The sequence below is a fragment of the Fringilla coelebs genome, assembly GCF_963513975.1.
Source record: "Fringilla coelebs genome assembly, chromosome: 3".
NCBI classification, from domain to species: Eukaryota; Metazoa; Chordata; class Aves; order Passeriformes; family Fringillidae; genus Fringilla; species Fringilla coelebs.
Window position 1 is genome coordinate 51,605,301 of NC_140030.1, and position 26,435 is coordinate 51,631,735.

At 37.1% G+C, this 26,435-nt stretch overlaps 1 protein-coding gene across 11 annotated transcripts in view; it reads right to left on the reverse strand.

The window, feature by feature from the left end:
- Positions 1–19,175: 19,175 nt before the first annotated feature.
- TRDN (triadin) overlaps positions 19,176–26,435 on the reverse strand; it is a 224,831-nt gene continuing 217,571 nt past the window's right edge. For 8 of the 11 annotated variants that reach the window (XM_084203680.1, XM_084203683.1, XM_084203684.1 and 5 more), the window contains one exon: positions 19,178–19,621. In XM_084203680.1, the coding sequence (XP_084059806.1) occupies positions 19,479–19,621 (143 nt within the window). In that variant the 3' untranslated portion in view covers positions 19,178–19,478. Of the gene's footprint in view, positions 19,622–26,435 lie in introns of all 11 variants that reach the window. The other 3 variants (XM_084203676.1, XM_084203675.1, XM_084203685.1) reach the window with 3 other exon arrangements.

A 26,435-nucleotide genomic window follows, 5' to 3' on the forward strand; every position in this document is an offset into this window, starting at 1 on the left:
TGTTTGTATGTCTGTGTAGGATGCATGTGGAGACCTGAATATCTGGCAGTGTCATGCTCAGCAAGGCAAGTGTGACAAGGCAATCCTTATTTCATTCACTGAAAGAAGAGAGATGGACTTTATGCACTAGAAGTTTATAAAGTGCTGATGATCAAATCAAGAATGGCCAGCAGTGATACTGGCTTATGTAATGCTGGCTTTTTTCTTCAGGAAGTGAATTGGGAAAACAATTGCTGTCTCAGCTGGCTGCACTGTCATGTGGAAATAATGCTCAGCCAGTAGCAGACAGGTCTGGCTTGAAATCAGCTTTTAACACTGAGTCCTGCTATCCCATTGCTATTCCCTTGATCTCTACAGCTGTGTGATTATAAAATGTAGTCATGTGCCAATAACAAGTTCTCTGAATACCATGGAGTGGAAAATGAATGGTTAAGTTTTCAACAGATGTCTGATGATGGGTTATGCTTGTCAGGGGATGAATTGTTTTATTGGGTTCTGCTGTTCTGCTGTGCTATTAGGCCTCATATCTCATTACTTCATACTACACTTTTTATTTTCACAGCCATAAATTTGGTAAGTTAATCTGCTAGATAAATACAAATATCTATCTAGATCTCCTGTGGTTCTCCAATTTGGTGGAGGGTCGTGCCTCTCCATTGCAGAATAGTTGGATGTTGTCAATCTGTATGTTTGCAGTCTATGTGTTAGAAGTACTCAAGCATTTCCTGAGGCTTCCAGGCCTGACATATGCAAAAGGCTACTCTATTTCAGTTTAATGGCCATATTAAAATTAAGCCACTTGGGCACAGCCAGATTTTTGCACAGAAGCTGTCTCTATGGAAAGAACTTCTAAAAGGGAAGCAGATGTTTAATTCTGAATAATTTCAGCACACAGCTTATTCTTAGTGTTTATTACTAAACACTGGTAACAAAGTACATGCTTTTTAAGAGTCAAGCAGCACTGCACATGTTCACTGTACTGGAGTCAACAGTCTGCAGCACATTAACCTTGCATTCTAAACCCCTGATATAAAGTGCCCTAGAGGTTTATTGAAAAGCCACTACCAAAGAGATCTTCCATTTTCTTGGGAACTGCAGATCTTCACAGCTCAGACACCTGTTCTAAAATAAACATCTAAGCAAGAGTACCCTCACAGGGAATCTGTGGTTTAGATCATTTGTGCAGTACTAGTGGAAATTAACACATTCATTTCTTGACAAATTTTGAAGATAAAAAAAAATATACCAGGAAAAGATGTGAATGTTTAGTGCACTTTATCTTTATTTAATTCATCTATAAAACAGCACAAATAAAGATATTTCAATATTTCTTGTCTGACGAATGACAGTGTAGGCTTGGGCTCTTCAGGTTAAAAAAATTGTATGATTTGGGATTCAAGAGAAAGCCATGAAATCAGGAGTATCATAAAGAACAGAAGTAGGAAATGACTATGCAGTATCTTCCAGTACACAAATGAAGTCAAGGAAATGAACCTTGCAAGTGTCAGATGAAGACAAAATAAAGGCTATGATTCCTCACACAGCATGCTACTAAGTGGGACCCATTCACTCCTAAAAGTTTTGGATGTTAGTATTTTACAAAGTTTAAAAACTGGTTAAACTCATGAAAGAAGAATTTGTTTAAGATTACTAATTAGAAAGAGAGCCTCAGTTCAGGAAAGTTATTTCTGACATTTTTGATTTTCCAAGGAAAATACTATTATACATCTACTCTATTATTACTATTTCCTAGGCATATTCTGCCAGTGGTCTAAGCAGAGCAAAAATATGTCTATTTTTCTGTTTGGGTGGGAAAAGTTTCTAGTCTGGTAAACTGGTGTGCTGTTTTATTGCCCTAGAAGAGACTATGCTTACTTTACCCATCTTTGGTGTGTACTGTGTGACTTTTTCATTTAGATTGTTAATTGTTCATGGAGTAGACAGGAGAATGGAAATCCTTCTGACTTCCCATTCCAGGTTGTATCTCTCAATCTAATTGACCCTTCTGGTATAGCTAATGCAATGCAGTGCACTGCAGACTTACCCAAGCTATTTCTAAATGTACTTCCAGGATCCTGACCCACTCACTCACCTAGCTTGCTCAAAAACTTCAATACAACTGTAATCTAGCAAGTATGCAAAATGAACTCTGCCCAGCAACTCCTTTACTTTCAGTAGTTTCATGACATTAGGTGATGCTCCTTTCCCCTTTTTCATGTTTCATTTTTCCTGTGGGTTCATCATAGCTTCAAATCTGGAGAATATTTGCAATTGCCAGGGAAACAAACTAGTTTCACCTCTTATCTCTCTTGACTGACTGGGCCACTCTTACAGCACTACAATACGTGATTCTAATTGCATGCAAACATTGGTAATTGTAATGGATAAGTGCTCTAATCTGAGTTCATACCATTTATACTGTTTGTACTATTTGCATGTATGTGGCTTTCAGTACTACCAGAAGGCTCAACAGAAATTGCATAATAGATGTCAATTAACTCCTGAGAACAACTTTTGTAAACCAATACTCCTTATTTACATATTAGTACAAAAAAAAAAAAAAAGAGACATAAGAGGCTTATGTATGGGAAATAAATTATTCAGAATTTGAAAAAAGACATGGCATGAAATATGATGTATTTGGTGCAAAGAATTCACTAGGGACATGTGAAGAGGCATTCAGTGTGATCATGGTGGCATGGAAAACGAATGAAGGTTCAATCTGTTGAACAGCAATGAGACTGAAGAAGTTAGAATGTAGGAATTAGTCCAGTTGGTGTGGGATGGAGAGCCCACATATTTTAATAATATAGAAGTAAAGATACATCTCATCATAGATGCCATGTTGGAAGGAGAATGTGTGGTGGTTAAAATGCTACTGTTGTCTAGATAGAACTTTCATTTCCCCATCACAGAAAAAGGAAAAAAGTACTTTCAATTAAATAATTTAAATTAATTTTAAATTTTTTGTCTCTTTTTTGTCTGTTGCACTCAGAGCAATTATGAATTTGGACATGTCCTTTGACTCACTGACTAGCTCTTTCATAAAACGTACATAAGGAAAAGAAACAAGAGAAAGCCAAATTTTAGGACAAGAAGATGAGAAATTTAAGCCCTGAGCTTCAGCCAGTGATAGAAGCCCTTTTATGTGATGTCACCCCTTTCAGTGGTGCTGCAATTCAGCAACTTGCAACGTGGTTCACTATTAACCCTTCATGTACAAGGTTCTCTGAATGCACTCCATATGTGAAGTATTCCTGAAGCACCTTAGCATGGCTATGTGTTATCACAAAAATGAATAAGCATATCGGTGTCTACCCGTTAAAATTTTGCATAATAAAGTCTTTTATCACATGCTAAATGAAGCAGACAGAGCATTCATAAATTATGTGTCACTTGCCTGCTATTTATTAATAATTCCTGTTCCATTGGAACTGTTCCTTATCTACAGCACAAACATGCCAAATGAAGTTTATTTTGATTTATTAATGAAGTCTTGCTAATTTTATTTTAGTTATAATTTTTCATTTAAATGAACTTTGCACTGCTTTTATTAACAAATTCAGGCAGTAAAAATAATTAGTAATAGAAATCCTTTAACAGTATTACACTATATCTTTATTATACCTTAAACACTCAAAAAAGGTACCTGCAAAAAAACATTGCAACTACAAATGCATTTATGATGAATAACTGAATCATGTTGTTTTGACTGTGTTTTCATTATGATAGTTTTTGTAAGGCAAAAATTGCCAACACTTGGAATCTTAGTAAAAATCCAAGTTTATCTACAAAGTGTGAAAAATGTTGAAAAGGATGAGGAAAAACCTATAAATTAAGACAAAGATAAAACTTTTCCATTTTATTTTCCTATTTTCTCTTCATCAGTGGGTTTACAACCTTTCTTTTTACAGCTTTTTCAGCTGAAATGCTTAGAAAACTGCTATTCATACACAGTATTTCTGATATAAAAATAATTCATAATAGAAGGGTGATATCATCTGATAAAACAGTATATTTGGATAACATGTTAAAAATAATTCAATAATATATTCCGTTCCAGGAAAAACTATGTGGATATGGTGTCCATGAATTCATGCTGTCACATTGCAATATCTTGTGTTGGGATGGTTATTCAATTCCATAGACCCATTTAGGGTTTGTGTATAAATATAATGTGACCTGACATCTAAATCTGTTTTTTGAGGAAGCTGATTCTTTCAGACATATTCTAAACATGCTTAAGAAACATTGACAACAATGTCAAAAGTATAGCAAAATTGAGAGGTATAATGCCTTATTCAGTACAATAATAAAAAATCCAGGGGTTTTTATTTTTGGTGTTAAGCATGCTGTGAGTATGTGTGCTGGTTTTGGCTGGGGTAGAATTAATTTTTGTCACAGTGGCTGGCATGAGGCTGGTATGTGTTTTGGATTTGTGCTGGGCACAGGGTTGATAATGTAGAAATGTTTTTGGTTTTGCTGACCAGGGCTTACACAGGGCCAAGGCTTTTTGGGTTTTCAAAGTGAAACACTGGAGAGGGAAGTTAGGGATGCATGGAAGGCTGGGAGGAAACACAGTTGGGACAGATGACTCCAACTGATCAAAGGAATGTTTCAGACTATACGTCATCATGCTCAGTGTATAAAGTGGGGGAAAGCAGTGAAGTAATTCCTTGTTTTGCTTTGCTTGTATTGGCAGCTTTTGCTTTCACTATTAAGCTGTCTTCATCTCATCCCAAGAGTTTCCAAGCTTTTACACTTCTGGTTCCCTCTCTGATGCTACTGGTGGGGGAGTGAGTGACTGGCTGCATGGGGCTTGGTTGCTGGCTGTGGAAAAACTGTGCCAGTGTATGTGAGACCTGAGTCCTGTGAGGGTCTTCAGTGTTCTCTATGTCCTTGAGCTTGATTTGTCCACAGTAGGAATGAAGCATATTTAAAGGTTTTGAGTATTTTACACTTAGTCAGAAATAAACTTGTAGGTATGTGAAGGTATCAGATCAAAAAGAAAGGTATCTAATGAGTATTCCATTTATAGCATTAAATTTTTCTTAAAGCAATTTTCATGTATCTAGGTCCTTCTTTATGGTTCAACAACTGAAATAATTATCTTCATAGCATGTTATATATAGAGAAATATATTATTTCTCTGTTCTCTACATGTTCAGTATCAATTTAAGTGCTTCTGTTTCATCAGGATATTGAAGGAGAGTCAAACAATTTTCTCTCTTTATAACAAAAAAAGGTGATATGTCTTCTGAGGTCCAGATTTCTGACTTCCCTTCCTCATAATGTGTCCATGCTCTTGATCCATCTTTGCCTATCTCAATATGGTATATCTGAAAAAGTAGATGTTATTTTTTTTTGTTTTGCAAGTTGAAGAGAAGAATTGGAGATCTGTTCTACCATGGGCATGGCACAGGGTTTGGTTTTGGTCTAAAAATAGATTTAGAAAAAAAATAGTGTTCACATCCTATGTGTTAAGATAGGTAGGGGTAAAGTATGTTCACTTTGATTAAAGATGTAGGAAGCACAAGACAACAATGTACTTAGTAGACCTGAAGGTATTCTCCTTTCTGTTGGGCCATAATTGACTCAGCCATGATGATGTAAGAGGCAGCTGTACTGTACTAAAACGTGTCACAAAACATCAAAGACCCTTCACTTGATGATAAGAAAAAATACAATTAGAAACTCTAGCGGAATCTAGGTGACATGGAATTAAAAGGGTAGAGGGAGTGAGAAGAGAAATTATGCTAATGTACCAAATCTGATAGTAATACTTTTGTTTTGGCATCTAAAACCTGACATAAATACACTACATTGTGCTTTTTTGTACATCAAGATTATTGCCATATATTAAAACCAAGTCCAGTTCTGGCTTTACTTCTAGTCACGCAGTATCACAGAATCATAGGTGAGTCCCCCATGGTTTTAGTCTTGTGAAAGCTACTGAGATGTGCTCTTAACAGCAAGTGAAGAAAGGCTTGTTTCTCTCATGAGTGACTCATCCCACCCCTCAGATTTTTATTTTAGATTATGTGAACTCATCAGCAGTTACCAGTCTCTTACCTTGACCAGACTTAGACTGGACCTTAGACTGGACACCTGACAAAACAGAGATAAAGTGAGACAAATCACATTCAATGCCTTTTGAGTGATAAAGTTTTGTATTCACTCTGAGATTTAGCTTTTCTTCTATATAGTCACATCTCTTCACTGTGACACATTGGGAAATCAGAAATACAGCCTCAGAGCCCACTCACAGTTTGTTTTATAGATTTATTCTCATAAAGACTAAAGTAACAGAAATGTATAATGCAGGTGGATTTTTTTTCATTCTTCTATAAATTAAAGCAGCTCCAGATGCGGAAGTTAGTCCATATGCAGGAATCTTCAACAACAGGATTTAATTTCCTTATGTTGGTGCTGCTCAACATTCCTGAAAAGGCAATTGTGCCAGTGGGATTCACAAAGCTTTTACTGAAGTGAGGTCTGGCTTATCAGAAAGAAGCTTAATGCATCCCACTGCTTTCAGAAATATCTGAAAATATGTCATAGTGTTGACTGTCAGAATGCAAGTGTTTCAATGAAACACCTCAAATGCTGTTTCAGAAGCTGGTTAAATTTGAAGGTGCATATAATTTCTTGTCACTTCAGGTATTCCTTGCTACAGCAAGGAAAATAGTAAGGACATATACTAATTCAACCGTAACACTTAGGGCTAGAATGGGGGCTGTGAAGTGATTATCCTTGCTCCTAGGCAGGATCAGCTATTACAGTGTCTCTCTTGACACATGTTTATCAAACCTCCCTTAAAGTTATGAAAATTCTGTGGGATCTAAAAATTTCCCACTTATTAACTATTTTTACAACTAGGCAGTGGTACCTAACATTTAACCAAAACCCTGAAGTGTTTCTATTTTTTGTTTTGACAGTTGGAGCCAGGCAGAGAATCTAATCCCATTTTATTTCTGCCATGAGAGGAGTGTGCACATTTTCTTTTGTCCTCACACATCAGAGTTTTAGTCAGCAGCCAGAATCACATTTCTGGAAGTAATACACCATGAAGATCAAAAGAGTTGGAGCCTACTCTGTAGGAAAAAAATATTATTAGATATGAATATTTGTTCCACATAGAGAATTCCTAGTATTGTTATATGGGGTTATACTTTTTTGCAACGTAAAGGCAGAATTATTAAGCCCAGGGCTGCTGTTTCCAAGAACATGTAGTGGTTAAAAAGACTGAGTTGGTTTCTGTTCTGTCATGAGTGACTGGAAGATGCAGGCAATGGAACAAATGTTTCATAGAATTTGTGGAAAGCTGTGGGAATGGGAAAAGTTTTTCTGGTGTAATATCAAGCTCTGCACTTTTCTTCCTGAGATTAGATAGTCATCTCATGAGATAATAGCAAGTATTTTTTTCCTTTGACAAAGAAAGAACAGTTGCATTATCTATATTTTTTCCAATATAAAAGAAATTAAACTTATGAAGAAGCCTTTGGATGCATTAAAGGAGCAAAATTAATTAATTTTGGTAAGGAGTTGGCTTTTCTGTCAGACACAATGATGAGATCTGGGGCCTTCTGCTCTCCTTTCTTGTACCAGTGAGAGTATAACAGAAATTATTTCCCTCTGAAATTGACTTAGAGAATAGAATTAATTACATTTTTTGTGTAATCCCACGTATTTCTAAGTTTTACAATTAGATGAGTTTAGCTTTTACTGTTTTGGTTTTGTCAGTTTTCAGGTTAAGGCAAGTATTAACACAATATTATACATTGGACTGCTGATAGTTAAAGATAAGATGATTTTTTTAGCTAAACTATCATTATCATAGTATATAATTAATAATATGGGTTATTATTTTTATTTTTATTATGTGTTATTGAGTTGTGTGCCAAACTCCATGCAAATATGTTGGCAAGCAGTAACAACAATTAACAGAGGAACCAGACCAGAGGAGTACAGGAGCACCCTGCTTGGGTGCCCTGTTTGGCATGAGCTGGCCATGAGAGATTCATGAAGCAAATTATTCCCAGTCTTCACACACGTGATAGAGCTCATCTCCATAAACACTTTTGAGGCCATATCTGGTGGGGGAGACAATTACTTGTCTGTGAGGTGACAGCAGTTCAGTGCCCACGAAGAGCCAAGCTTTCCAGCTCATCACAGGTGCAAGCCTCCACCATCTACTATCCTGTGTGTGATCATCAGTTTTCCATAGAGCACTGGGATCACACTGCGCAGAGGCATTTTCTTCACCAGAGGGACTAGCAGTCAAAATTTAGGGTAATGTTTGTCCATCTACTGATGACAGACATCTCGGTGTATTTGGGTGCTTGCCAGAAAACAGAGAGGGAAGGAAGACAATGCTGATTTTTTAGAGGGTCAGCAGATTCAGCTGCAGAGCTTGCAGATTTATGCTGGCTAGGCCTGTTGATTTGATCAGGGATTGATATCCATCAAAGCTATTACCAAAAAGGAAAAAAATCAAATAAAAGCAGAAAAAGCTTGCTTGTGGTTTGCAAGGGAAATGACTTGAATTCCTGTTTTGATCATTAGCACAGGACATCCAAAGATAACCCTTCAGAAATACAAAATAGAATGCTACTGCCCCAGAGAGGAACAGAAAATGCTTGAGAGTATAAAATCTAACTTTGTAGCCGTGATCTTATGGTTTCTTGGTTTCCATTACATCCAAATCACCCAGAGCATCACGTCCCTTGTGCCTTGTCTTTGCTCTCATCTTTTTTCACTTTTCTCCTTCTTCTCATTTCTTCCTGGAGTGAACAACTACTTGCAGATCTGATCTCTCAGAGACTAAGGGAAGGAGTGGAAGATCTTTCTCAGGAAGGAGAGATTCCACTAACACAGTTGCACTTGTATTTGTGTCCTTAATTCTCACTATTATGTGTGCGATTTTCCACTCAATAGTGTTTCTCTGGGCATCTTTTTCTTAAGTTAAAAATTGGTTTCATAAACCAGTGCCTTGTTTGGCTGTTTTGGTAGGCTTTCTATTAAGACAAAGTCAGTTTTCAAACTTTTAAATAATTTAAAGTCAGCTAATTTTAACTTACAAACCTTAATTTTTAATGTGCAAATATGTGCACATTTAATATGATCTAAATTATTGTCCTAGCTAAACATCTCAGTACTCCAAAATAAAAAATATTTGCAGCTTTTCCACTTCTTCATCTCCTGGAGAATAACAGTGATGGGGTTTATTTGAATCAGTGTCTCTTGAAGGTTTTCCCAGCAGGAAAAATCTGATTTTCAAAATGAAATACAATGATTAGCATAGATTCATCAATGCACTCCATTGAAGTGATTTATTCAGACCTCTGCCTCATGTGAGCTTTCACAGTTGGCAAAATCAAATTTCAAGAGCCAAATATAACCATAAATTGGTATAGATTCATCAATGTTGATAGGAGAACAGTAACACAAACCATTCTAAAGTGGCTGTAGTTGAGTTTGTGGAAAGAAGAGACAGGTCTCCATCACTGGAGACTGAAACTTGTTATAGCTACAGGCAGCACGGGAAAAAGAGAGGGCTTAATCTACAAAAATTTCTTTAGTTTGGCTGAAAAAGATTTTAAGGAGTTGCACTATATTCCAGCTTGAGTTATTATACTCCATATAAAAGGCCACAGGTTAAAATAAAAGGACCTATTTCAGCTTTAAATTCCAGGAATTTACAAATGTGTGCTGAGGGAGTTTCCTTTGGTCTCTGCAAGTGCATGTCCATAGGAGTCCAGGTGCTTTGCTGCATCCACACAGAGATTTCTTCTCATCAGTCTCTGGATGCTTTTTTTAGCAATGACTCTGAAAGTGCTGATAGCTAGCCAGGGTGTAGGTCCACTAAATGGATTTTTCAAGTGATACCTGTTTGAGCTGTCAATATGTAAGAAGTCAGAAACAGTGTGGAAAGCATTCATTGCTGGCACCTTCGAAGATTGCACCTCTGTTGTGTATTTCTGGATTTAATTGTTTTTTGCCATCTTTTAAAAACAACCTTTAAATTGTGTAAAGTTGTTGGAAAAGGTCTTCCTTTCATCTCATTAAAAGTATCAAACAATTTAATTTGAATAATTTTATGTCACTTAAAAGTTTTAGTTAAGACATTTATATGACCAAAAATGCAAGAAGGGTCTGGTCTAAAAATGGATACCAGAATTTTCTTAAACTGAGAGTTCCATTACAAGTCTAAAGTCCTCAGTTCCATCCTACAGCTGAGTTCTTTGCATCTTAGCTGATTATATTATTTATACAGCATACCAGTATTGGAGAAAAAGTGTTAGAGAATGACTAACAGTCTAACATATGTATTTAGCTAAATAAAAGAAGAGAATTACATATTTTTGGAAGAAAAAGAATGACAATGATTGCATGTGATAAAAGGCCCCTTCATAGCAGAGGTCTCAATATGAAGGGTGATAGCTGTCAAATGGGATCATACCCAAACTTGTTAACTACTCTATTTCTGTGGGTTTTTTTAGGGAATTTGTCAACTACGTTGCATAATTCCCTTTCACTGTAGTCTGCCAATCACCCCCATCCATGACACAGCTGCCCACAAGCAGATAAATCTGTAAAACATCCCCATGAATATGTGAATTTGTCTCCCATACCTGGATTAATTCTGAAGTATTCTTGCCCTTGATTACATTAACTTGTCATTTTCACAAATTGTAATCCACTGAAACTGTAGGACATCAACAACATTCCTACCAGCTGAAAATGCTAAACTATTTTCTCCTTTAAATCATTAACTTTTGGGCAAATTAGAGTCATGTTGCTGGTTTTATTTTCTAGAAGCTGAAGCACCCAGATGTTTCATTTTCACGGCATTTAGCCTTTCATAACCTCAGTATTACTGGTACTAATTTTCTAAATGCCTTTTCAGCTTTTGTTTTGAAAATAAATACATGACAAAATGCTTTGGTACTTCAATTTTCTCTTCTAGTCTTTGGGGAAGATTCCAAAATAATTAGCTAAATGATCAATCAGTTAAAAAAAAGTTAGTTCGGAGCTGGATCCAAATGTCCCTATAATCCATAGGAAACTATTAACTCCTATTACATCTCCCCAGAGATGATAAATCACTTGGCAAGGCATTAATCAGAAAAAGCACTGTTGACAATAAACTAAAAAGTAGGATGATTTGTATGATTTAAACAGTAGGGGGTTTAAAATCTTAGAAAAATGGGTATTTTAGTTTTTATCTTTGAATTTTTTTTACATTTTTTTGTGAATTAGAAAGAATTCCTAATGTTATTTGACTGATTACTCCAGCTCCTTGTTCTAGTTTACAAATTTGATTTATGGGAGAACATGTCATTTCAGTTGAAATGTAGGTATGCTAGTGTACCTATGCAATCACTCCTATGTGTAAGACAGCAGAACATTGTATTGACTTTCACACTCAAAAAAAGCCATCAAGCAGTAGTGATTTATTCAGATTTTATCAAGGCAGACTTATACATATTCACATCAAAGCAAAGGAGAATCATCTGCTTTAGGGAAGGCTGGCTGTATGATTTTGGCAGGAAGAAGCAGATTAGACAGGTGCATGGAAGGTTCTCATCAAGTTGTCTTCATGTTGCCTTTTCTTCACTGAAATGCTTCTTCTAAGCCCTAATTTAACAGCATGGTACTCAAGACTTCTCCTTTTCATTGTTTCTTTTCTGAAGGAAAAGAAACTCCACAGGAGTTGGGTTGCACTATAAATGTGCATTTATATCTTTGTCATTCAGCTGGAAAGTAGTATGCCTGGAGTATTAATGGTAGCAGCTTTATTTTCCTATTTCTTTGGCAGGTTCAAAACCAAGAAGACCTCCATTTTGTAATACCTCTCTTTAGAATTAAAAAAACAGGTGAATTAAATGCTTCTGTTACACTTTGCCATAATTAAATTTTTTTAAGTTTGGTGATTCAGTTTTTAAAATGATTGCTTTTTCTTCTAGCTGGAGCTCACCATGGGATTAATGGAAAAAAATTAATTTCTGAGCAAAATTTAGCACAAAAAATGAAAAAAAAATTAGAATTATGAAAGCAAATACCACACTTAACAGGAAGAAATTTCTTATTACTTCTGCTACTACCCAAACTCAGCGGTTTGCAGATTCAGCCACCAGCCATACTATCTAATACAATTTTATTGGTGACTGAGACAAACTCCAATGGCTTAAGACATGGGCATGCTTATTACCATTCAGTATTCTGAAAGAAAATTAATAGAACATTTCAGGTAAAATCAAATCTGGGAAAAAGTTTGCCTGTTGGCAGAGTATCCTTTAGAATTTCAGAATGATAGAATGGTTAGGGTTGGAATGGACCTTAAAGATAATCAAATTCCAACCCTCCTTCCATGGGCAGGGACACCTTCCACTAGACCAGGTATCTCAAAGTCCTGCCCAACCTGGCCTTGAACACCTCCAGGGATGGAGAGTCCACAACCTCTCTGGGCAACCTGTTCCAGAGCCTCACCACCCTCACAGTAAAAACTTTCTCTCTAATATCTAAACTAAACCCAACCTCCTTCAGCTTAAAGCCATTCTCTCTGTCACTACATGCTGTTGTGATAAGTCCTTCTTTAGCTCTCTTGCAGGCTCCCTTTAGGTACTGGAAGACTGTTATTAGGTATCCCCGAAGCCTTCTCTTCTCCAGGCTGAACTGCCCCATCTCTCTCAGCCTATCTTCATAGGAGATGGGCTCCAGCCCCGTGCTCAACTTAATGACTCCCTCCTGGACTTGCTCCAACATGTCTACATCTTTCTTGTGCTCGGGTTCCCAGTCCTGAATGCAGTACTCCAGCTGGGGTCTCACCAGAGCAGAGTACAGGGAGAGAATCACCTCCTTCGATGTGCTGGCCACACTGCTTTTGATGCAGCCCAGGATACAGACAGCTTTTTTCACTTCTAGCACACATTGCTGAGTCATGTCAGGCTTTTCATGTACCAGAAACCCTAGGTCCTTCTCCCCAGTGCTAGTCTCTTTCCATTCTCTGCCCAGCCTAAAGTTGTTTCTGGGACTGCGCCAAACCAGGTGCAGGACCTCACACTTGGCATTGTTGAACTTCATCAGGATGACCTGGGCCCACCTCTCAAGCCTGACAAGGTCTGTCTGTGTGTTATTCCTTCCCTCCAGCATGTTGACTGCATCACACATCTGGGTGTCATCAGTGAACTCACTGAGGGTGCACTGAAACCCACTTTCCATCTCACCAATAAAGATGTTAAAAAGCACCAGTCCAAACACTGACCCCTGGGGAATACCGCTTGGCACTGCTTTCCATTTGGACACTGCACCGCTGACTTCAACACTTTGAGCATGGTCATCCAGCCAGTTCTTTATCCACCCAGTGGCCCACTCATCAGATCCATGTCTCTCCATTTTAGAGACATAGATGTCACGTGGAACAGTGTCTTTGTTCAAGTCCAGGGAGATGATGCCTGTTGCCCTTCCCTCGTCCACCACTGCTGTAACACTATCGTAGAAGGCCAAGAAATTTGTCAGGCATGATTTGACTTTAGTAATGCCATGTTGGCTGTTACCAATCATCTCATTATTTTCCTTGTGCCTTAACAGAGTTTCCAGGAAGAGCTGCTCCATGATCTTGCCAGACACTGGAGGGAGACTGACTGCCTTGTCATTCCCCAGTTCTTCCTTATCTCCCTTTTTAAAAATGGGTACTATGTTTCCCCTTTTCCAGTCAGTGGGGACTCCACCAGTTTGCCATGACTTCTCAAATATGCTGGATAGTGGCATAGCCACTTCCTCAGCCAGTTCTTTCAGTACCCATGGTTGTATCTTGTCAGGTCCCATGGACTTGTACACCTTCAGGTTCCTTAAACGCTTTTGCACTCGGTCTTTTCCTGCAATGGGTGGAGAAGAAAAACGGAGCAACTTAGGTTATTCTTAATACAGAGCAAGAATCAAGCCAAAGGGAACACAGGGGCCACTATTTGAGCAAGAACATATTTTTCCCTTTGAGAATAAGTAACTCAGCCAAAGAAAAAGGCTCAAAGTTGAAAAAAAAAATATCTACTGAGTATTGGTAAAAGCTGTGTAATAAAAGTGGTATCTGGTAAGTGCAATTTTTACAATTCTTTTCCCAAATGAAGAATTACTGGATGAATTCCTAGGTTTTTGGACCAGGCAAAACAAAAGGTATTCTAAAATTTTTACTAATCTCTATCATAGTAAAAGACAAAACTGAAAACTGAAGAAAACTCTGCTTCAGGATGAGAAGTATTTACAACAATAACTAACCCAGTCCTTGAGATGTGAGGACTTCAGAACAAATGATTGTGTAAAGTACGTATCACAAATGATACGCATACACAAAAAATCCATAAACCAAGAGAAAACCCAAAAAAATGTTATTTCATTGTTTAATCAAATGACTAAGAATTCAGCACTGGGAGGTGCACTCTGTTTTGTGCATAGGTGAATAATATGACTCCTTATGTATTTGGCTAATTGGGAATTTCTGGAGATCTTCATTCAGGGTAAATGGATAGTATGCAAGCTAGAGATCTAGTGACCTTTTCAGGTGTATAAATAATACATGTTTCATACTTGCAATTGCCTTTGTATTTCTTCCTTCTGAAGAACTAAAAGGTGGCAGAAATATGGCCTCTTTTAACATGAATATTTAGCAAATACTACTTTTATATGTGATTCCTGCTTAGGAACCCTCATAAAGCATTTTTCATTTCCTTTTCTTTTGCCAATTCCCACCCCTTCACATCTGCACTTTCAACACTACTATTTATGTAATACTTTTAATTTTTTTCTTGTCTTCCAAAATCCTCAGTCCCTGGAAAGAAGTGCTGCCAATGGTACTTAACTGAGGGCAGTCAGATGCTGACTGTCTTAAGTTCAAAGCAGTTAAATGACCAGTGCTCTCCCTAAGGGGGTAAGTCTGTCATTTCTTACTAGACTGAGAAGTGGAAGAAAAGTTTAAAGATAGGAAAGGGAAAAGTGTTTCAGCTGCTCTCCTGCGTGCCTGTGTCCTAGCAGATAAAGATATCTCTCAAAAACTCTAGTGCTTAGACAAGTGCTTACTGCACTTTTATTATGTTGCCCTAGAGTTTTTATTATGGAGATTTTGGCATCCAAACAAGACTACAATAAGCAGGCCATTGCTGTGTATAAAACAATCTAGCTGTAAAGTTCTAGTGTTGGGGATTGGTGGAATAAATTTTTGTGTCAATGTACAATTTACATATGTTCTGTCTTGCATTCTAAGTGGTGACCCGAAGCATGTGACAAATAGCATTTTGTTGACTTTTAGTAGGACATGTAAAGGATCTCTGTAACAACCAGCTATGGTGGGTCAGCCTTGGTTAACAGCCAAACCTCCACCCAGCTGCTCACTCCTGCCCTCAGGAAGTAAGGAAAGAAAAAGAATGAGGAAGCTCATGGGTCGAGCTAAGGACTGGCAGATTGTTTACTAATTACTGTTGTGAACAAAGAAAGATCGGAGAAAATAAGTGCACATGGTTTCATCATGGTTTCATGATTTAGAAAGTGGGAAACAGAAAGGCAAACATTAAGTTAACATCTTTCCTCCCCCTTTCTCAAGCTTAAAGTTACTCCTTCACATACATCTCTGTCAGTAATGGCTGGCCCATGGTGGTTCCTCTTCACTGCTTTGTCCTTCTCAGACTTTCAGCCTGCTCTGGCATGGATGTTGCGCAGGCTGTGGGGAAACCTCTGCTCTGGTGTGGAGCAGCTCCTCTTCCTCCTCATCTTCTGGTCTTGGTGCTCCACCTTCTGCTTCTCACACATTTTGTCCTCCTCTGTTTCTCTGTGGCATTTCCAGACCTTCCTTACAAATGCTTTCCCCGCGGCATTGCCGTCACAGCAGCAGGGCTCAGCTGTGCCCTGAGCTGGGTGCCCTGCAGCTGTCTGGAACCAGCCCTGTCCAGCCCAGGGCTGCTCCTCACAGAGGTCACCCTGCAGCCCCCACCAGCACCTGGGCACCTGCAGTGCTGTGCTCCAGAACAGTTAATCACTAAAGAAGACCTAAGTCAGACTTTCTGAACACCCCATCACTCACTGGTGCAACAGAAATGAGCCACTGAGAAAAGCTCAGTTTTGCTGGAAGGTTTTAAAATGGACAAAACTGGACTCCAGCTGTGACATAGGGAGAAGTGTGAAACTGAACAGGGACTGAGGGCTGGAGATGGGGTCTGAGGACTGCACCAGCAAGAGCGAACAGCTCTGGATCAGGCAGCAGTGTAAAATTTATCTCGCTGGTCTTGCTGGAAATTCACCGCTCCTGTTGACTTCATCAGGATTTTAGGACCTCTGAGAAAATTGTGCAGGCAAACTGCTGAGTGACACACGTCATGTGGTGTGTCCTTTGCCCTGCTCACCAAACTCTGCGGGGCAAAGGACTCTTGAACCCCAGTGCAGAGCTGAGCAACTGCAGCTGTGTCACCTCCAGGCTTTTTCTGTCTGTTTCCCACCGCAGATCATCTGCCTTAACCGCTGCTGATATAGGCAAGCCATAGTTCCTGCGGGGTGTGGGAGTTGGGAATTTCACCATTTGTTGCACTCTCAGTTTCTTGGTGGCCATTTTCCTAATTGTCTGAACTATAAACTTGTCTTTGGAGATCACAGCTTTGTCTGCACTGGTTGTGCAGTTGTATTCTATATAAATAAGCACTTGGATGAATATAAATTATTTGGTGTAGATGAAGTCCAACCTTGAATGACTGCAGCAACCATTTAGCTTTCCATATGTCAGATGAAATCAATAAAATGTGTAAAATAGCTGGCTAAGTATTGCTAAAAGCCCATTAGGAGTAAATACAATGCTGGATTAGTAATTTTTCCAGCCTAATTGCATCTTTATAATCACAAGGTTTCTAAAGCTTGCATATGTAAACCTTGTCCTGCACTTTGGAATTCACAGAACAACATATCACAGCCACTGAAGCAGGGTTTATATTTTTTATTTTCCAAAATGTATAACAATCAGCATAAGTTTGTGCAATATTTTAGGCTAATTTGAGTAAAGCCATGCAAACCAGGAAATTTTTTAAAGTTTCCAGGTGAATTTAAAGAGAAAAACACTTGCCCCTCTGAGAGTGGACCTCTTTTTTCTGTTTTTCCAGGCAGTGACATAAATTAGGAAACAAATCACTTATGCAATTATATTTACTGTTTATATTTCCAAAGCTTTCAGATATCTAACATTGAAACATTCCTAATTGAAACATTATGGAAATGAGATCCAGAACAAATTCTTGTTATCTCCCATCTCAGATGGGAAGGAAGGATTAAAGCTAACTATAATGGAAAAAAAAATTCCAAAAGAAGATGAAAAAAACCAAAGGCTTATAGTATATAATTTTTTTGTCCTGATTATTTGCATTAGATAAAATCTTGAATTAACTGATTTTTCAGAAAGTTAAAATCTCATTTTTAAGACAGCTTTCACAGTAAAAACCAAGGGCAATAACATCCATCATAATATATACAAAATCACAAATTGGGAAGGAAAAAGTTGTTGGAAATATAAAAAGAGACACCAAAAGAAAATTGAAGATCATAATTCTACCATCAAAAATTCTCTGTTGGCAGTGCTATCTCCAGAGCATATCTCACAGGGGTCTGTGGGGACATTCACCATGAGCACTCATGTCTATGGTGTGATTCTATGTGGGAATAGCTACTTCTAGAGCAGGAACTGTTCCTACCTCTTTCTGGTCACCACTGCCTAAACTGCTTGTTGCAATGACAGCTTTTGCAGCACATGACCTGTGCAATATCAGAACACATTAAGACCAAGGATCCAGTTCATGTAAAGCCATGACCAGTAATCAGAAAATACCAACTGGACCCAGAAGTGTAACAGCAAAGCTTTCTGGATGGCAGTAATCTGTCAAAGAATCAGTTGTCCAAAATTCTCATGAGTCAATTATTTGATTAAAGTAAGATGGACTGGCAGGAAGAGTGCAAGAGGGAGGAGGCCAATACTATCTTGGTCTATACTAAAAATAAAAAAGTGATATACAGCTTTTTGGCTTGTTCATACTCTACAAGTAGTGGGTTTGCACAAAGGGGATCATGTTGCTTCAGTAGGCAACTACGTAACTAAGGTCACTGCTGTATATTTCCCAGATTAAATGCAAAAAATATAGTAAGGAAATGCAAACAAATAGCAGCTTGCAAAAAGGCATTATTTACATTGCCAGACATAGACTGGTGAGATGCCAGTTTTCATTCATGTGCCTTTAAATGGATCAAATGCCATCTTGTCTCTTTGTTAGGGCAAAAATTTCTTTGTTTCTTCATAGATGCACAGAGGAATGTTGAGGACAAGCACATCTACCTTCAGTTCTTCTGTAAGCCATTTATGGTAGTGTGCTGTAAGTTCTTTCATCTCATCTAGTAAAATGAGATACCTAGATTATTCCATGTGCTTATGTTTCTTGTTTTCTGATTCTTTGTTTGTTTGGATTTGGTTTTGGTTTCTGTTTTTGTTCACTGATCTGAGACAGCATCAAATTCTCATAATAACTGCAAATTTGAATTGCTTTAGTTTCGTGAATGGCATCTCACATCCTAGCTTTTCATCTGGCTTAAGCTAATAGCAAATTGTTGGCTGTTATATTGTCCATTTACAATGGCTTTTGCTGCAAAACAATCTGATTTAGCCACAGAAAAAAAAGTGGAAGCGCTATAATTACTTCATTTGTTTCTCCGAACCTCCATGTCGATAAAATAGTGGTTTTCCTAACCTTTGCCATGTGGTTTCACTTTCTCCTCTCACTTAGGGCCTTAGGAAGAGAAGAGCTTGTATTTCACCAACAGGCAGGGCTAACAGTCCATTTAAGTTTCAGATTAAATAGAAATATTCATCATTTAACATGACTTGTGGAGTCAACTTACTGATAGTGTATTGAGCTGCTCCGAGTGAGTGTGAGCTTCAGGCTACACTGGTCAGTGAGACATAAAAATAGCACCAGTCACAGAGCACATTTTCATGACTTAGTGAGGCATTTTCCTGTCAGCAATTTGATTGAACATTAAGAAGAAATGGTTTAGGATCGCAGCTAGTCTTGCAATCTTGCTGATATAAGAGCTACATTCAACCTTTCACTCCTTAGATATGATTAAATGGAAAACAGACTCACTTCAATGCTGAGCATGTAGGTAAAGAAAAACAAGAGCGAAAGAGGCATGAAAACACACACACATGCTCACACACACAGTCACATCAATGCCTTGTTAGCATTGCAGCCTTTCCATGAGAAACTGGGCGCTTTTGCATTTCTATCTTTGTTAAACACCGTTCATTACTGCTTGTTCTGCCGCTGCCCCATGGAAACAGTTCCAGGTACATGCGTGCAAGTGGATCACGTTCCTGCAATGACAAGTACCACTGTAGCTACTGTGGACCTCAGCAGAAAAGATAAAGTGCAAAATGTCAGTGATCACAGGACTCAGTCTCTCTACTGCCCCGGTTTCCTTGTCTTTCTCTTGGAAGTCTTTGAGTGAGTCTTTTCTTCCTTGTTTGAAGGGGAATTAATAGGAAATTGCAGCCCAAATCCATTAGGTCCATTTAGGAAGACACATTGAAAGTAGCGGACAGGAGCTAGGAAAACAAGGAAGAGATGATTAATGTTTATGGTTTCTGAACTGGGGCCATGAGCCTATTCCATGTTCTTTCAAAAACATCTGCATGATTTCATTCCCATTAAGTCAGTTATAACATCACAAATCTCTAGTGTGATCATAAGCCAGGTTTCACATATCAGCAAGATTTTAGCTAAAAAGCTCAATGAGAGATCTTGTAGCACAAGATGAGAAATCATGGAAAATTTCACGTTTAAATACATAATTTTTTTCAGAGTTATAGTCCTACTTCTCCCAGAATACTTGCATTTTGGGATAGCTGAATGTAAGGCCCCAAAACTCACGTGACTTTCAGATACATTGAAGAGTTCCAGAAAGACTCATATTTAATTCATATCTAGTTCATATCTATTTTATTAGACTTCAGGTGAATTATCTTTTATTGTGAATAAAGGGATCATAAATGACTGTGCCTATTTTATGACCTTTCACAGTCCTGGATGTTTTCTCCCTTTTAATTTTTGAGTACTATGTATGTAGTCATAGTTTCCATCATGTTTTAAAAACTCTCAAGAGCACATGCTTCAACACAGATGGAATTGATATAATTTGCTTAAAAAGCTGAGTTTCGCACTGTGAGATTAACATTGACAAGATTTAAAAGACAACTATTTATCAGTTAGGTGTTTGGGAAAATGGCTGGAGGAATGTTGGCATCGGAAAAAAGTCAGTTTTCATTCAGATGATTTTCTGATGACTTTTTCTTTCCCCTGCTGTTCATCCCATTTTTTAAAAAAAGAAAAAAATAATTAGTTGTTCCCTGTGACAATTCAAAACTGAGAGGGACTCTAGAGGTGCCTACATTATAAACTGGGGTGCAGGCTTTATTTGTTGACTTCCAAGTCCCATTAAATGGTGGAAAACAGAGCAGTGAGTCAGAAATGCTGGTATATTCCACCCAGTTGTATTATCCTCTGTCGTTTTCTTGCCTGACTTATGCAAAGGTTAAGTCTCTTTTGTCTAAAACCCACTTTAAAATAAAATTTGGAATTAGATCCTTCTGGATCTAATGACTTACTACTTTTTTACTAAGTCTTAGAATGTATTTTTCCCCTCCAAATTCTCAGTGTTTCTGTTTCTCTGTGAGATGGATCTCAGCTTTTTTTAGAAAACAGAGATAAAGCAACTCCCCTGATTAGAGTTCACAGCCCAAATGTGTCAGAGCAAGGTTCTCCTGTGAGGCTTGACAAGCCATGGACTGGGTGAATGTGCTGAGTCCTCCACCACTGACCTTTCTATGTACACACTTGGGCAGAAATAGAAAGTTTCTGAGATATAATTTCAATAAATAGACTTCATTCTTGAGCTTAGGTAACTTTTATGAGTAAAATTAACTAAAAACAATGTATTGCCACAAAACCCACTATGATTAAAATTGTTATTGTCCTACCAAGATACTTAGAGATTTTTCAATCACATCTTTTAAAAAAATCCCACAAACACAAAATCCCCTAAAATTTAATCACGGCGGATGCAAGATTGACAAAGAGAAATTCCTTAAAGGAAGAAAAATGCCAATTACAAATTTACTTTTTGCTGCTAAAAGGAAACTATTTCTGTGTATTTCTCTTATGGATACAAAAATGAAAATAAAAAAAGGCAATTACAATCTTCTTCACAAAGAAGGCAAGTAGGGCACCATGCACTTTCTAGCCCCCATAAATACAAAGAAATATTTTACTTGTGGGTAAAAAATTATTACCCCCTGTGTTTTGCATGCTCTCAGAATGCAAAAATGTACCTCTTTTTTCTTCACCTGTATTTGCAAAGCTCTGGAAAAGAGTAACATGCAAAACTACATACTTGCAAGAATTTTAAACATGGTTAGGTAATCTATTTCTTGCAATTATAGCATGACTGATACCACAGAAGTGTTACCAGATCATTGCTCTAAAACCACTAGTAGAACTAGCTGCTGCAATCTTTCATTTGAAAACCTCATGTATAATCTCTTGCCACTCAATTCAGGAAGAGGAAGGGAAAGGGCAAGCTTTAAGATTTTTGCAACTCAGCCAGCAGATACAAAATAATTATGTGGCCCACAATTCTAAATTGGAAAAAAAAAAAGAGATGGGAATCAATTACTTTGAAAAATATTATCTAGGAATTTACTTGGAATGTGTAATGCTAAATATCACTGTATAATTTTTTATTTGGAATGTCAATGCTTTGTTGCGTTATTTCTATCTGCAGTGTTTGTGAAGTGATGCCAGTTTTTTGGCTGGTATGTACTCATGTTGATTTCAATATGGTGAAGTGATATTCAAATGTTTATATAGCCTATTACTTATCATCTATCTTTAGAAAACATCAGAAAAATGTTGCATAAAGAAGAACCTCAGGAGAAATAGGGAGAGCAGCAATGAATTTTGTTAAATTTTCCTGCTAATTGTTTTCATAAGACTACCATAATTTGTTTCCAATTTGTGAAACTTTCAGTGCTAAAATTTGCTGCAGGCTATATATATATATAAATAGGTTGTTTGGTTTTTTTTTCATAGATCACCAAATACCCTCAAAAGGTATATATAAATAAAACAAAACCAAAACTCCCAAAAACTCTCACAGGGTGTTTTGTTTTTTTTTCTGCCTGAAGAGTAAAAGCAAGATAGGATAAAGAGTGCTAATGGGACAAGAATAAGAACAAGGAACTAGAAAAGGCAGGATATGTAAAATAGGTTTTAAGGTAAGGAGGAAAACACAATCATGCTTCTTCCAGGATGTGCTGGTTTTGGCTGGGATGGGTTTTGTTTCTTCTGTAGTAGGTAATATAGGACATTGTTTTGGATTCCCTCTGGAAACAGTGTGGATAATTCAGGAATGGTTTAGTTCCTGCTGAGCAGGACTAACTCAATCAAGGCCTTTCTGTCTTTCCCCCCACCCCACCAGTGTGGGGGCAGTGTGTACACGAGGAGTAGGGAGGGGACACAGCTGGGACAGCTGACCCCAACCGACCACAGGGAAATTCCATATCATATGGCACTGTGCTCAGCAGATACAGCTGGGGGAGGAAAGAAGGGGAGGACATTTGAAGTGATGGCATTTGTTTTCCCAAGCAATGGTCATCCGTGATGGAGCTCTATTTTCCTGCAGATGGTTGAATGCCCACCTGTCTGTGGAAAGGAGTGAATGAATTCCTTGCTTTGCTTTGCTTGAGCATGTGGCTTCTTTTTCTATCTATTAAACTATCTTTATCTCAATCCATGAGCTTTGTGGGTTTTTTTCAACAATCTACAAATCTGAAAAAAAGTTAAGTTTGTATTAATAACTTTAAACTGGATTTTGCTTGGAATTAATATGAAATATTTCATTCTGAAAAGTCCCCATTTTCTTCAAATGTTCTTTTGAGGGTTAGACAAACTAAAGGCACAATGCTTAATGAGTTTATCCTAATACTAAGGCAATGTTTACACCTGATTTAAAACTTGAGCAGATTCACTTGGTAAAAGATTGAACTATTTTGATATGTTGTAGAATATGTGTGATCTAGTGGCTACACTTATAGGAGTACAAAATTTGATAAGCAATGTGTTATGCTTTCAAATGTAGAAAGATGTAATTTTCAGGTTTTGGAAATAGTCAAACTATTAAAAAAGTCTTTTTCCCATATTATCTTTGTGGATTGCGTCTTATTAATTCTCCCAGTGCAAAACTACTCACTTATAAAAGCAAATTTCATCATCATTCCACAATGGAAAGGATTTTTTCTATTTTAGCTAATTAAACAATCAGAGCTTTGAAACAGACGTACTGCAAGTTTCCATATTTTCTGGCAAGTATCTCATATTTCTTTTTTTTAATGGCATATTTCTTTTTTTTAATACTGTTTTAAAACTGAGTTTTCTGTCTCTATCATATTCAACTTTTCAGGTAAAATAAAGTCAGCTGTCCATATAGTAAATCTATACAGGATGAAATAGTCTCAGTTTTATATTTTTATTATGGCTTCTTTAAGTTTCTGTTTCATGTTACCCTTCTTAGGCTGCAAACCTCATCTAGCAAACCTCAGCTGCAAAACATGCAGATAAGAAATTCATTCAGAAAATAACATCTTTGCTACTGTGTCTGCAACAGTGTTATGATAAAAACCATAGTCAAGAGAACAATTTGAATTTTGGCATGCAAATAAGAATACAAATACATCCCACACTGCCTTTGCAATTCCCACATTCAATATGAATGCAGAATGTGTCTTTTAAACTGAAGAGGGTTCTCACTTTGAATGTACTGTCTCATATCTTCAGAGCAAATATTACCAAAAACAAAAAAGGAGGAATAGCAGGAGAAAAATGTGGTTTAACAGTAGACATATTAAATAGACATTGTTATCAGCTTAAGCAAAAGGGGAAAAAGAAGCCTTATATCTGGGCTATACTTCTGTTTAGGATGTAGTTTATGAGAATTAATGTAATTACTTAAATTCCCCTATGAGTGCTACTGAAAAAGTCAATGCTGGAAAAGTGTCATAACGCTTTTTAAAGACATTAGAACTGGTGCTCTTATACAAGGACATCTGGTAACTAAGATGAATTAATTTCCAAAAGGCTAGAGGAAGGGATATTAAGGAACTTTCTCAAAAAAAAAAAAAAAAAGAAAAGAAAAGAATAAAAAAAGAGTATTACTTTAAGTCATTTTTGCCAGGATGGAAATCAGTTAGAGGGAGAACAGCCAAGATGAGTTCCAGAAAGAAAAGAAACAATCAGAACCCCCTGGATTCAAAGACTGCGTGAAGTTGTTTAGGGAATTATTATATAGTGGAAATGCTAAGTACCTTCCACAGTTACTCAATGAAGTATACAAATGGAGCTTATTTCTGCTCTTGATCTCTAAGTGATATGCATGTCACACAGAGGGCTGGGTTAAGAAATGTGAGGAATATTGCAAGAGTACTGTCCTGGTGTTTTCAATTCTTTAGCAGAAAGGAGGATAGCATCCTATAATAAAATTTAATAATGCTAAAGAGTATAAAGGTGCTCCTGTTTAGGTATTACAATGATTAAAGTCTCCTTTCTATAAGGACATAGCTGTTTTTAATACAAGTCACCAAATTAAATATTCATCAAAAAGAAAACTCTTTAAGGCAATAACAGTTTGGTTATTAAGGGAAAACTACAGTGAATGTGTGACAATTATTTTCTAGTTTGAATCCAATTTCTTCACTCAGAGGCTGTCCTAATAAAAATAAACAATTAAAAAACCACAAAAATCCAGACAATCATAGCATTAGAAACTACTATTCGGTAAGCAATTACAAATAAAAGAAAAACTTTACCAACTACACTCATTTACTTGTGACTGCTTCTCAGGAATGCACATGAAGTGCAAACAAATTTCAGCAATCAAAACTGAACCACACAACAGCAAAAAATTTTGTTCCAATGACTTGGTAACCAAAGATTTTTTTCACTTACTAAAGGGTCAGGAATAGAAGCAAGTAGTTCCCCTCTTTCTCCCCTTCTTTTCCTGTCAGTCAATTTCAACCCTGTTATGTAATATTTTGGTAATATTACAGTATGACAAAGTGACCAGACAAAGCACAGAGCAGATGGAGAAGGGAAACCATGCGGAATCTTTTATAAATATTTTTTGCCTTCACACTTGCTAAAAAGAAGAATGTAAGTCTTTGTGCTTAGTGGCCCAGTGCAGCTTTTAATTAAGTCTTAGTTTAATCATATTTAATTACATCTTATTTCTTCAATAGAAAAGTTGAATGCAGAGGGCCTCTGAAGGAGACCAAATACTGTTTTCTTAGGTTCACAACATGGCCCATAAATACCTGCTATTCAAAACAATATATTTGGGTCAAAAATTGCATTGTATTTTTCAATAAATTCTTTTCAACTCCTTGCTTATGGATCATGCTATACAGTCATACTACTGTGATTCTCAGAAATTACAATGCTTAATGGGAAGAAGAATGGGAAAAAGAAGAGGAGAAAACATTTATATGTCCATTACAAATAAACCAGAAATACCACTACCACTTTAAATCAGTTATATATATCTAAAAACATCCTCTTCAAATGACATTTTTCTAGCATTGTAGAGACCATATATATACAGGAAAAAAAAAGCAATTAAACCATGAGGACATTTGTTTTGCCTCTTATTTTATGTCTCAAATAACAAAAGAAAATGAAGAATATTTGGAAAGTAGCTCCCAAAGCTCCTTTCAAAGTGTCTGTGATGCAATGCAATTAATTGCATATCTTTGCAAAGACTGTCCAAGTTTTCATATCCGTTTTATCAAGGGGTCTGTCAGATAATAAGTTATTTAATGAAAAAGGGCTAAAGATGTTTGAGGAGCAGAATTAAATACTAGCAATAGCATTGTTATTATAGCCATGAGAATTCAGATTCTCCTTAACAGCTCTTTTTCAAGCATTTGGGAGACTTCTCCAGCAAGGACTGGAGAAGGTAGAATAGATTTATTCTATAGGAGTTAATACACCTATCAACAGTGAGAAAAAACTACTCAGAAGATTGCTACATATGAGTGTCTGTGGTCCCAAATTTTGCTGAATACACAAAAGAAATCAGCCTTTATCAGTGTTTCAATGTGGAAAAAAATAGCATCAGTGCAAAGTCAGTAGTACATGTCTCTAATAAGGCTTTCTTAGTATAAAATGTGATGAAAATTTATCTAATCAATTGCACTAGAAGGGCACTCTCATTATATTGAATGTCATTAGAGGGGAAAATATCACCACAGTAAAAATATATATAAGATTAAGGGAACAGATCTGGTTAAGAACAATTATTATCTGTCACTT